This window comes from Brassica napus, chromosome C5 (genome assembly GCF_020379485.1).
Source record: "Brassica napus cultivar Da-Ae chromosome C5, Da-Ae, whole genome shotgun sequence".
Classification (NCBI taxonomy): Eukaryota; Viridiplantae; Streptophyta; class Magnoliopsida; order Brassicales; family Brassicaceae; genus Brassica; species Brassica napus.
This window is the reverse complement of record NC_063448.1, coordinates 21,616,408-21,629,512: the sequence shown is the minus strand read 5'-3', so window position 1 is coordinate 21,629,512 and position 13,105 is coordinate 21,616,408. Positions and strand designations below refer to the sequence as shown.

The 13,105-nt window shown below is 34.9% G+C and overlaps 1 protein-coding gene, 1 long non-coding RNA gene and 1 pseudogene across 3 annotated transcripts; 1 reads left to right on the top strand and 2 right to left on the bottom strand.

Moving 5' to 3' along the window:
- Nucleotide 1: 1 nt before the first annotated feature.
- Nucleotides 2–2,210, bottom strand: LOC106369857 (annotated as a pseudogene).
- Nucleotides 2,211–4,232: 2,022 nt separating this feature from the next.
- On the bottom strand, nucleotides 4,233–5,942 carry LOC106372073 (elongation factor 1-delta 1-like). 2 transcript variants are annotated; one of them, XM_013812202.3, is made up of 7 exons: nucleotides 5,760–5,942; nucleotides 5,423–5,532; nucleotides 5,209–5,325; nucleotides 5,036–5,129; nucleotides 4,842–4,962; nucleotides 4,468–4,743; nucleotides 4,233–4,376 (listed from the first exon to the last, which is right to left on the bottom strand). In XM_013812202.3, coding segments are annotated over exons 2-7 (693 nt in total). In that variant the 5' UTR covers nucleotides 5,506–5,532; nucleotides 5,760–5,942; the 3' UTR covers nucleotides 4,233–4,374. The 2 variants fall into 2 exon arrangements, with proteins under 2 accessions (XP_013667656.1, XP_022559461.1); XM_022703740.2 differs by having other exon boundaries at nucleotides 5,423–5,562; nucleotides 5,760–5,829.
- A 236-nt stretch (nucleotides 5,943–6,178) lies between these two features.
- Nucleotides 6,179–10,638, top strand: LOC125587735. Its single transcript, XR_007324054.1, has 3 exons — nucleotides 6,179–8,652; nucleotides 8,837–9,016; nucleotides 9,108–10,638. It is a non-coding gene; the product is annotated as an uncharacterized LOC125587735 (long non-coding RNA).
- The last annotated feature ends 2,467 nt before the right edge of the window (nucleotides 10,639–13,105 follow it).

The following is a 13,105-nucleotide window of genomic DNA, read 5'->3' as shown; positions in this document are numbered from 1 at the left end:
TTATTTTTATCGCTTTGCAAATTTTGCTTGCGAAGGAAGATGGTGCAGTGCTGAAACCTAACTAAACCCAACAAGCTCACCTGTAATGTATCCCCATCTTTACAGAACCTTTCAACATTTCTTTTAATCACTTCTCTGGAGTCATAATCTTCTGTTCTTCTCCCCTTGCTTTGAGTAACAATCACCTCACTGGTTCATTTGAAATAACCTTGAGAGTTCTTTTTATAAGCTCTAGACTTTAGACCTTGGGACTAAGTGACTAACCATTTTTGGAGCAGAGATGATTCCTACTTTCAAAAGTTAGTTGATCTCCATACTCTCGGCCTCTCTTTCGTAAGAATAAGCAACCCAGTTGACTTAACTCTCTTCTCTCATCTCAAATCTTTTGAAGGGAATCCAGGGTTCTGTTGCCCTTCTTCTTGAAGAAAGTTGCTTCACCATAAACACACCATCTACACAAGTGCCCGAGGAAAACGAAAGATAATGGTTGTTCATTGAGAATCGAGGGAACAGGGCCCAAAGTTATCAATCAAACACCTTTAAGATAAGTTTGTTTATGTAGCATTTTATGTTGTTGACACATATATATATATATCTTAAACAGTTGTGATAATTTTCATTAAAACAATTTTATATTCTTCCTACGGATATATATATCTAGTATAGTAACTTCAACTTGTATTTGAGATTAGATGGAATACAACTTCATGAAAAATAACGCAAAAGCAATAGTAAATCAAAATATAGACTAAGAACCAGACTGCATAAACACAGAGAGACTTCTTTCAAGTCTTGTTGAAGGCAACAATGTCGCAACTCTGGACGTACTCATTGATTGGTTCGACCGTGAGCTGCTCTTCAATCATGGTGTCAACAGACACAAGGTCGTCAACTATGGTGCACATGATCTGCAACTTCTTGATTCCATAACCAACCGGGACAAGCTTTGATGCTCCCCAAAATAGTCCTTCCATCAGAATGGATCTCACAGCTTCCTCTAGCTTCTTCATGTCAGTCTCATCATCCCAAGGCTTGATATCAATCAAAACTGATGACTTCCCAGCTGATAAAGACAAACATAAATCGATTAGAATCCAAGACATACCATCTTAAGTAAATCACAAGTATAAAGACAAAACCAAACTTACATTCCTTCTTCTTTGTAGATGCCTTGACAGAAACTGATCTCTCTTCAGTTGTCTTCTTTTCCTCTTCCGTCTCCTCTCCAAAAAGGTCAACATCATCGTCACCCTCTTCATTACTATCAAAATCCTACAATTAAGCACATATCTATTAGTCTCCCTGATATATAAAATATATTAAAAAAAAAAAGACATTATAAGAAAAGTAAATAGAAACAATATAGAGTACCTTCGAATCAGCTGCAGGGAGAGTAGCAACGGCCCCGTCTGTGATTGGGGATGATCCAAAAACACTGACCCCACTTCTTTCATCAGAGACACCACTATAAATAGAGAGACAAGTTATATAAGGAAATAAAATTATTAGAAGAATCCAAACAAGAACATCTGATAAACAATACAAGACAATGATAAGAGCTTACGAGGTCCTCGAGAGGGCAACAATGTGGTTGTACAAGCGAGATGAGTTCACATACTGTGAAGATGGGGGATTTGAAACATAGACAAAGGAAACTAGTTGTTACTTTTATTGTTCTTAAGAGGTTAAGAGATTTATGATCTATTCTTATTATAATATGCAAGACAACTTACCCTGTAAGGTAATTGCGAGTGAGAAGATAATCGTCAAGCTTCTTTAAGCTCGGGGATAGCCGCCATTATTTCTGAAGCGCAAATCTTTTCACTGATATATAAAAGCAGAACAAAACATATCAACTACTAAAACCCTAACTATGCATAAGAAACAACGAATTACTAGGACATAAGTGAAGGAAAGGAAGAAGACACCTTGATCTAGGGTTCCTAATCAATAAGAGCGATTTATCAAACGAAATAAACTGAGGAAGAACAACAACAAACCTGGGATACAAGGTGTAATATCGATCGAGGTAAAGAATGTTGTGTATTATTTCTCTTTCACCTCTAGAGAAAGGTATTTATACATTTCTAATACATGCAAAAAGGAAATCTTAGGAAGGAAATTCTTGTACAACAAAATAATTACAAATAGGAAAATATCTTATTAAGACGTTATGTATAAAGGATAGGGGTGGGCGCTCGGGTACCCATTCGGGTTCGGGTTCGGGTCGGATATTTCGGATTTTCGGGTATTTTGGTACAGAGGTGTAGAACCCGTTCGGGTATTTCTGTACTTCGGGTCGGGTTCGGGTATTTTTAGTTCGCATTCGGTTATTTCTATATTTCGGGTCGGGTTCGGGTATTTCTATACTTTGGGTCGGGTTCGGGTATTTTTAGTTCGGATTCGGTTATTTCGGATCAGGTTCGGATATTTAGATTTTGAAAAAAAAAGTTAATTTTTTTCATTTCTCAAATTTCTTGTATTTAAAAATATAATTTTCGCTTAACTATTTTTTTATTTTTAATAGATTGATTGGTTAATAGATTTAGACATAACATTTTGAAACTAAAAAGACATTAATTTGGTTATTGTTTATAAATTTTGGATGTAACTTTTTGTAATGCTTGAAAAAAAAAAATTGACATGCATTTTAATTGAGTAAGAAATCATTTTCTCCGTAATTGTATGTATATCATATAAACTTAAAGTATGTGTAGTATCAATATAAATATTTTACATAAAATGAGAGATGTAAACTAGAAATATAAGGTTAATTATACATATGTTCGGTTATCTTCGGATATCTATTCGAGTTCGGATATCCAATCTCTCCTAATTCAATACCCGTTTGGATATTTTGCTACTTCGGTTCGGATTTCGGTTCGGGTTTTTCGGATCGGGTTCAAGTGCGGCTTTGGATATCGGGTAAAATGCCCACCCCTATATAGGGATGTCAAATGGGCGGGTTGTCGATGGACGGCCGTGTCCAATTGGGCTCATGGACAAAACCGGGCAAGACCATTTGGACATTGGGCAGTCCAAATAGCTAAAATATCTAGGTTTAGGAAATTAGGAAAAAAAATTACAATTTTAATTTGTCTTATCAAAATCATAAAATCGAGTTTTCGCCAAAACCGAAAAATCGTATTTTCCCGTAAAAATTGTATTTTCCCCATCAAAACCATAAAATCGTGTTTTTCAGCTAAAACTGTAAAATCGCAATTTTCCGTTAAAATTACATTTTCTCGGTCAAAACCGCAAAATCACGTTTTCCGAAAACCGAAAGTCATATTTTTCATCAAAATCACAAAAATCTCAAAATCAAATTTTCTCGTAAAAATTCAAATTCCAAAATAATAAAGTTTAAGCCTATGATATATATGAAATTTAGTATATTTCCATCTTTTACAATAAAAAATAGGTTAATTATACTAAATAGGTGTTTGGACCATACGGGCAGTCCAACTGATTATGGTCCTTTTCGGATATGGTGTTATTTGAATTGGACATAATCTTATTTGGGTGTTGACCAAAACTGTCAAGCAATAAAAGGCACGTCCATATAAACATGCTCAAATGTGCCCAACCTGCTCATTTGATATCTCTAGTTATGTAAAGAATGTTGTGTGGTCTTTCCGGGATTATTTTTTTAATTAGTGGGGATTTTTCCTTTTGTTACAACAAGAACTTGGTTATTAAAGAGATTCGTTATGATGTTTTTGTTTGTTCTTATTGCTGTCAAAAAAAATATTGTAAACTCAAACTATTTGTTGTTGTTTGTTTGGACTTTGAATGTGTGTGACTTGTCACTCTAAAGGACTCTCGTTATATGCGTTGTGTTACTTTGAATTCTTGACTGATAGATAACACAAGAACTGAAACTATTACATTACTTTGCGTGTAGAGTAAACTAGGCTTTCATGTGCTTTTGTGGATACATAAGAAACCAAAATATAACCAATTTTATCACTCTTACAGATAAAAAGGTACCATGACAAACTATAAAAACCCTTCAGAGGTTTCTTTTTATCTTCAAGCTATTCCTCAGATCACTACTACGTCTTTCTAGAGATGCTCTGGTGAGGCTGTGTACACAGTACCGTCTGTTCCATTTTTCCATTTTAATGAATTACTAAACCAAATTTATATTACTCCCCTGGCGTGGATATTGTATCTAGTTTAGTAAACTCAACTCATTTGACATTTGTTGGAAAGTAGAAACTACAAGCAAATAACAAAAATTGTCTTCTTCATTAAATATCAAAATTAAACAGAAGATACGGCAAACCATAGCAAAATCAAAAACATGAGTCCACAAGAAACTTGGAAACAATAATCAGATTGCACGAGCGCTTCCTTGAAGCAAAGCAATCCTCCTACATTAACATTCAACAGTGAGTTAATTACACAGCTTATTAAACAAATCGTAGCTTTTAAAGAATTAAGGAAAGGATTCAAGAAACTCACAGATTTTGTTGAAAGCAACAATGTCACAGCTCTGGACAAACTCATTGATTGGTTCGACGGTGAGCTGCTCTTCAATCATGGTGTCAACGGACACAAGGTCGTCAACAATGGTGCACATGATCTGCAGCTTCTTGATACCATAACCAACCGGGACAAGCTTGGACGCACCCCAGAATAATCCTTCCATCTGGATGGATCTCACAGCTTCCTCTAGCTTCTTCATGTCAGTCTCATCATCCCACGGCTTGATATCAATCAAAACCGATGACTTTCCAGCTAATGAAGAGAAAAAAAAAAACAGAAACCAATTAGAATCCAAGACATACCATCTTATGTAACCAAACCACAAGTGTAATGACAAAACAAAAACTTACATTCCTTCTTCTTTGTTGATGCTTTCACAGAAGCGGCTCTCTCCTCAGCAGCCTTCTTTTCCTCCTCGGTCTCCTCTCCGAAAAGGTCAACATCATCATCATCCTCTTCATCAGCAGCATCCTACAATGAGGCTCACTGATTTACAATCACAAAGAGACATTATGAGACAGAGAACAGAAACAGTCTCAAGTACCTTAGAATCAGCTGCAGGGGGAGTAGCAACAGCCTCTTCCACAACTGGGGCTGATCCCTCAACAATGACACCGCTTCCTTCAGCAGACACACCACTATACATAAAGACACAAACATTAAGACAAGTCCAGACTGGAAATCTAAAACACAAGTGGGAACAACGATGGAACTTACGAGATCCTCAAGAGGGCATCGATGTGGTTGTACCAACGAGAAGCGTTCACATACTGTGAGGTTGGTGGCTTATCAAGAGCAGTAAAGACAGTGATATCATCCTTGGAAGCCTGGTACCTGTTAACACAAAGGAAACGAATTGTTACTCTTATAGTTCGCAAAAAGGTGGAGACTTTACGATCTAAACGTATCATTAGATATGTTCACAACATACCCAGTGATGTAACTGCGAGTGAGAAGATGCTCGTCGAGCTTCTTCAATCCAGCGTCAGAGTTAAGGTTGGGGAAGGCAGCCATTATTCTCTAAAGCTCGAACCTTTTTCACTGGATACAAAGCAGATCACAACAGATCAACTGCTTAAAACCCACAAAGATTCAGCAATTAAAAAAAAACGTAACTTTATATTGATACAATAATATGATTCCCGATTCACTAAGACATCAACTGGTATAAGGAAAGAGACCGAACAACGCTCGTTGATCTAGTGTTATGTTTGATAGATATTTTTACAAAGACATGTATACTTTCGGATCGAAAGAGATGAACAAACCTGAATTACAAGGGGGACTTGAGGATGAGCGACGGAGGCGAAAAGGAGTAGCTGTGCTAATGGAGTTTATGTATTTAGTCCCTAGGGTTCTTTTTCTGTAGTGGGCCTGTTTTGATACATGGCCTTTTAAAGTATTCGTTTTCTCGATTCTGTCCACTCTCTTTTGTCAGGGTTACTCTTCATCAGCTAGTACAACCAAGTGCTGGACATACAAATCAATGTGGGCAAATAACAAATTTGGATACTATAAAATGTAAACATCTTTATAAATAAAGTTGACATATCTGTCTTCTCACACTTCCACATCAGCATCAGAGCATGGGGCAAAAACAGCCACGTGTCACTAATCTTTTAACTAAGCTTCTTGACCATTTGTTGTGCCTCTTTGGATCTCATGATTCAAACTCCGATCAAAGCCAGTGTAACGTTTCAGTTTTCGTCTCTGCTCCACATTAATCAAACCATTAATCTCCATCACCTCGCTTATCTCCTTCCGAACGGTCTCTCACTTTGATTTCCTTAAAGCCCTAACTAGAAATCCGACAATAGATCCACTCTACAATCCTCCTTCCATCGAAACCCTTTCCTGTGTTTGTGCTCAATTCCAAGATGGGAGGCGAATGGTATTCTTTGAAGCTTATTCAGATGATGAAGCTTACGCTACGGCTCTTCAGGAAGTTGAAGAAAGTGAAATGGCAGATAGTATGTCTTCATGATGTATCCCTTTCTTTTTTACCTGGGTATTGAGTAAATATTATCTACTGATTTTGTAGAATTGATTTCCCTGTCATTTTTGTGTTGATTTTTAGGCTATGCTCATGGTGATTACTTCTAACTGATTGAGTTCTCTATGGTTTTTCTTTTTTTTGTATGGAAATAAGCGAAGACATATATTAGCCTGCGATTTGAGAAACCAGCAAAAGGTGCGGCTTCTCCACTGTACTTGATCTGCTTTCAATATTGTAATAGGGTATGTGCAGGACAAGAGAATCTAATTTGGCTATTAATCTATCTTGCATGTTCAGTTAATTTATTAACTCCATTTTTTTTTTTTTTTTTTTTTGGATTTTAGAAACTGTAGTCCTTTTTTGCAGTTTGATTTTTATTTTATTTTCTCTGTGGAGTTTGATTCCTATGATGAGTTTTTGGTAGTCAATGGGATATCCAAGCTCATTCGTTCTACATATGTAGTAAAACGCATCACTTTATTCCGTTTGATTTCTCCATAATTATATTTTTTTTTTTGTTTTTGGTGTTTATTAACGGTATTTTTGTTGTTGAATTGACTAGATTTTAGTTGTTCTTACGAGGTTCTGACTGCATCCAAGAAAAAAACTCAAGTTTTCAGATAAACTAACATGTTTCTTTGTTAGTATTTTGCTATGACTTATTTTCCATCACATGATCTTAGTCGTTTTTTGTTTACGGTGAGCTGATTGATTCATGACTATCCTACTTTGGTTCACATGATCTTAGTCGTACACAGGTCGCGCACAATATACATCGTTTACATGACATCTAGCTTACATCTTCAGGTTTAGTTAACAGGCTTCCCTGAAGTACTAAGTCTGTGTGTGGTTAAGGAAAATGTTCATTCTCTGTGTTGTTGACTACTTCCTGCTATTCTGAGATATCTAATTTTAGGAACTGTGGCTCCAATTTAATATATACAACTTTATTTATCTTTGGTACAGAGCAGAGGAAGAAGCTTGGTAAAGGAAAACACTTTCTCTTAACCCTTAGTTTTCTCTGTATCAAACTTTAAAAACATTTTATTATGTGATGAATGTCATGATAAAAATCTATAACTTTGTGTAGTGGTATTAATTTTTATTCAATTTTCTCTACATTTTTTGCTATTTTCATCTGTGGAAAGGTGGAAGCTATAAGGTTGCAAAATGACATTTAATTTTTAACATCCGACTGTGACAGAATCGCATGCATAAGTGTATTCGACAACCTTGCGGAGCTCCGATGAGGAATTAGCAATGTTTTAAAAACCGGACCGGATACCGACTCGGCGTACTCACTGGTTCACTGGTCTGACCGGTTCAACCGGTCGAGCCGGGTTTTTTATTTATTATATATATATATAATCATCTAATGAATAATATCTATAAATAGTATCAAAAATAGAAATAGAACAACTGAATCTTGAATACATAATGAACTAAATGAATACATGACAAATTAAATTTAAAAAAATCTGTTGAAGAATGATAAAATATCTCAAACTTATTCAGTGGTATCATTTCATCTTAATGCCTCCACCTCCGCTCTCTTTCCGACAAAAGTCACAAATCAAATTTCTCTTTCCATTCTGCTCAGTGCGTTCTGTTACATGTCTCCAAGCTATGTCATCTTTTTGATGTACTGAACGTTGAACAAAAGAATAATACATTAATATTGTTATATCAAATCTTGCGGTTAAAGAGAATCAGTGAATCAAACGATATTTACTTTTTCTTACAATTGTGCAGTCCCAAAATCTTATAACCATGGAAAATTCAGATGATGAGAGGATGGTGTACGAGAGACAAAGAGAAGATGTTTGGGGTTTTTTTGGAGAAATTATTAAAAAAAGGACGGCTATTAAGTATTATCAAGGATTAGGCTAATATAAAACCCTAATTAAAATTTAAAATGTACTAGAACCGGATTTTAGTGTCGACCCGGGTTACTGGTTTCGCCGGTTCTGAACCGATTTTTCTGGTTTTTATCTAATCCGGGTTTTGAACCGAACCGAACCGGACTCGGCTTACTTAACGAGTCACGGTCGAACCGGTCCGACCGGCCGGTCCGGTCCGGTTTTCAAAACCTTGGGAATTAGTAATGTCAGGTGTGGAACCAAAGGTCGCTGTAGCCACCAATATCAACCCTAAATTAGTTGGAGGTAACCATTTCTAACACTCATCTGTTATTTTAGACCTTTTTTTTTCAAAATGCTACCCCAGGAACACATTTCTTTTTTGACCATGAGAGTGTTGCCAGCCAAAGTTATCTCACAATGTAAGGAGTTATAGCCTTTGTTACTGTGAAAATAATTTCCATGTCTTCATGTTATAAATCATGTACAGAGTTAGTCACCACAAGGTTGGTCTCGGTATGGTGGTGTTAAGAAGATCGAAACGTTAACACTGTCTGAGCTAAATGCTTATATCATATCGCCCCACAGGTGACCACTTTCACGTAACCCATATGTTAGTGCGTTTCTTGACCAACAATTACTTTCACTTGCGTTGGTGCCATATCCAAAGGTTTGAAACCAACTTCTCTGCTCTTGCACTGATGACTGAATATATTAAAAATATTAATTGGATCGAACGGTCCTCTTTTGTTTTGATGCAGCGTTCCTGAGATAAAGTGCAAACGAGGAAAGAAAGCTTTCTTATTACATGGTATCTCACCAGAATCAATCAATTTGTTTCTACCGTGAGTATCTCCAAATACAGAATGTAATGTCTTTTTAAAAAAAATTCAAACACAAAAATAGTAATCAGATCGATATAGCTTCACATCGAAGAAATTCAGGACATAGATCAAAATGTTGTCTCAGTTCAGACGCATGCATTTTGTTTCTTTAATAAGGCATTGCAACGAGGACAGCAAGATGATCGTTGTGTATGAGTATGGAAAAGGGAACGCTTAAGGACCATCTGAACGCTGGAGACAAAAGCTTGAGATATGCGCTAAAGGGCTTCACTATCTCCATACAGGTTCCGCAAGAGCCACTATACACTTTGTGTGAAGCCTGCTTCAGGTAAATGTTTAGGACCAACTCTTCTTCTGTAGAACATGTTGAAGGAGCTTTACTCTTTACACAATGTAATCATCTCTCTACAGGCCATTGAAGCTCTCGACCCGAACCACAAACTGGGTACTGGAACCACAAGAATCAAACTCAATCTGAATAGAAAGAAACTTCATATCATCAAACTGTTCCGTGAGTTTAACCAAAGGAAAAATTTACAGAGCAAATTTGATGTAATAAAAGCTCAAAGAGCAACTCTGAGACAACAAGAGTGAATACCTTTTGGATAGATAGAGAAAATTTCTTTCTTTCTTTCTTTTTTTGTTGTTGCATTTATTTAGAATATTTTGTTCTTTTAATTCTCAGCAAAATTTTCAGTAAACAAATAACCTACTTTCGCTAATGCCATCTAATAATAATACAAAACAAATTCAATCCTTTGTATTGCTCAACGTGTAAACTAAAGAATTTAACCTAATTTGAGTGTTTTGAAAAACTGAGATACAAGTTTATTCTGTAACAACTTCTTTGGTTGGGGTTGTGTGGGGACCATATTATCTCATTTGTCGTGCTCTTGGCTGGAGGTCGGGATAATGCTTCTTTCTGGGAACACACACTACTTACGTCCAAGCGTTGCTGGAGGAAAAAAAAACCCCTCATTGTCTATCATATTCAGCCGGAGGACATATATCTAAAGAATATGGCCAGACTCAAACCCCCCAGAAGTTGCGACCTCCAAAACATAAATCATCTATGCATGAGAAATTTGTTGATTACATTGCTAATAGATCCAAATAAAATATGTCATTGTTTCCTTTGCTTTTTAAAGACAAACCGGATTTTACATTTCTTCTATCGTGAATAAAAAAAATCTTTAATTTATTTATTCCTTTACTTTTAAAATAAATTATTATTTTCTTCTGTACTGACTCCTAAAATTAAAGAAATAAATAAAATCTTTAATACATACGTAAACCAAAAAACTGCATCTAACCCATAAGTAAAAAAATTTATCATATTCACTCAGCAAGAATCAGAAACGCATTGACATGACATCATAAAATCTACTAACATGTACTCATAAAATCAATAATTAGTTCACAACCCTCAAATTTAAATTGACAAGAATTAATAATTCAGACTCAATTGGACTAACAACTAACATATGAAAATGAAACTAATGGAATTTAAAAGAGAAAACAACGTCCGAAATACGCGACGGAATACCCCTAGTGTATTGATATTATATATAACGAAGGAGATAAGAGGCTAGGGGTTTCTTGAACAAATTTGTGGCTCCAAGAAAAAAAGGTTCTACTTGTGGGGAAGATGGATTCAATATTGGGTCAGGTCAACATATAGTCTGAGATACTACTCTCTAAATATGTGGCCTATGCGTCTCTGACATATGTTATGACATAAGTTGTGTTTTTTATTCCTTCAAAATATCATTGATAAGTTGAGGAATGCTATTCTAATTTTCAAAACAGAAAACACACAACTTATGTCATAACATATAGATAAGCTTTGAATTTTGGTATCTTAATGATTTTAACTTCGGTTTACTTGCTCAACAGTGTGGCGTTTCACTATTCAACTAGGTGTTTTGTCCGCATGTGCCGGCATAATTTTCTTATCAATACTTATAAGTTTATGTCTTATTAATCTAAAACCAGCATAATAAGTTATTATTTATGTTTTCAGGTGGTTAAATCAAACATCAAAATATTTATATATGTCAAATATTTTTTATCAAAATATATGCTTATTATTGCGTTAAATTTTTTAAACACTCATATCTAAAAATAGTTTAGAAAATATCTTTATATAAGTGTTTTTTGCTGACTAATATTTAATTATAATTTATTTTGTATCTTAATTTTTAACTTTTATAATAAAAATATTGTTTCAGATAGTAACACAATATATAAGAATATCTTATTTTTTTAATTTTTGATAATTTTATTTTATTACTCAGAATCTATTATTTAATATTTAATATAACATATAAATTTTTTATGATTGAAATAAAATTTGTTTTATTTATATATAAAATTCATCAAGGGTATTATATTGTTTTAATTAAAAAAATTAGCGAATCAGTTAGAAAATAATAATAAATCAATAACCTAGCTAAAAATCTAAAACCTAATAAAAATATGACAAATAAAAAAAACTAACTAAATTTTTAATATATAACATATAAATTTAATATTATTAAAATAAAATTCTTTTTTAACATATATAAGATTCATTAAGGGTATTTTTTAAAATTAATAAATTAGTGACTTCGCTAAAAATAAATAATAAATCAATGATTTAGCTAAAACCTAATAAAAATATGACAAATAAACAAATTAATTAAAATCTTGGAGAACATGACAAATCAACAAAATCACTTCATAAATAATAAGATAGACACTACAAGAAAACATATTTTTTACGAGGGCGGTATTCGTTGTAAATTCGTCGTAATAGGGGCTTTACGACGAATTAACATCGATACGCGTTTCGTTGTTAAACGCTCGTCGTAACGGAGGTTTCGTCGTAAAGTCCTAGTTACGTTTACGAGGAAGTCAATTCCTCGTAAAGCGGAAGGAAACTATTCGTCGTAATGCCCTCGTAAATGACGATGTAAATACCTCGTAATAGTTCGTTGTAAAAGCCACGTAAGGCTTCCACGTAAAGTCGATGTAAATTTTACGAAGACTTTACAACGACTTCATGTAAATTCCTCGTAAACGTTACGAGGACTTAACGTGGAATTTTACAACGAATTTACATCTCCATATTTAAAATATTAATTAATTATAATAATTATATAAATTTTATAAAACAATAATTTTAAAATTTAAAATATTTGAAATAAAATTAAATATGAAACCAAATAATTTTTTTAAAAAAACTATAAATTCATTAATTAAATAGAATTTATATTTTTTATACAAAACAAAAGAAATTAAAAAAGGAAACTAAAGGCCAACATCATGGTCATCGAAGTAGTTGGCTGAGGGGTTCGGGTCTGTAGACGTTCCTGCTTCGGGATCCGGCTGGCTCATCCCGAGAGCTGCTCGTCTCTCCGCCAAAGCTCTCTGCAAAGTTGGATTTCCCACCGCCATCACATCCAGCAAACCCTCGAGAGAGTCCAAACGCTGCTGCTGGGTATCCATGCGAGCCTGCATCCGGTCGTTGTCCTGGTCCCGTCTCGAATAGTATGACGAAGTCGCCCTTGCAACTTCGTTAACGGAACCTATTCCAACCGTCCTTCCCTTCTTTCTAGGAGCCACCTATATGTATATATATAAAACCGTATTTAGAGTTAATAATAAAATAAAGAAAAAAAATTAAAATTATTAAATTTTACCTCCTCGAAGATCCGGTCGACCTCTACGGTTGACAACTTGACGGGTAATCCATCTGCAGACTGTTGGGTAAGTTGCGTCTCTTGCTCTTCAACCCGAGACGCCACAGCGTTGAAGAGTTTCTCGGATGCAGGATCCACAAAAACCCCATCTGGTGAGGCGTGAGTCATCTTGAATAAGTCCGAGAGAGATGGCAAAACTCCCGTCTTCTCCAACTAATAAACAACAATAAT

Bases quoted from the DNA above. Each gene is read 5' to 3' on its own strand.
- LOC106372073 (XM_013812202.3), bottom strand. From the start codon at position 5,505: ATGGCTGCCTTCCCCAACCTTAACTCTGACGCTGGATTGAAGAAGCTC. The intron at 4,963-5,035 runs GTACTTGAGACT...GCCTCATTGTAG, and splicing joins CCCCTGCAGCTGATTCTAAG to GATGCTGCTGATGAAGAGGA. The intron at 4,744-4,841 runs GTAAGTTTTTGT...TCTCTTCATTAG, and splicing joins ATCAACAAAGAAGAAGGAAT to CTGGAAAGTCATCGGTTTTG.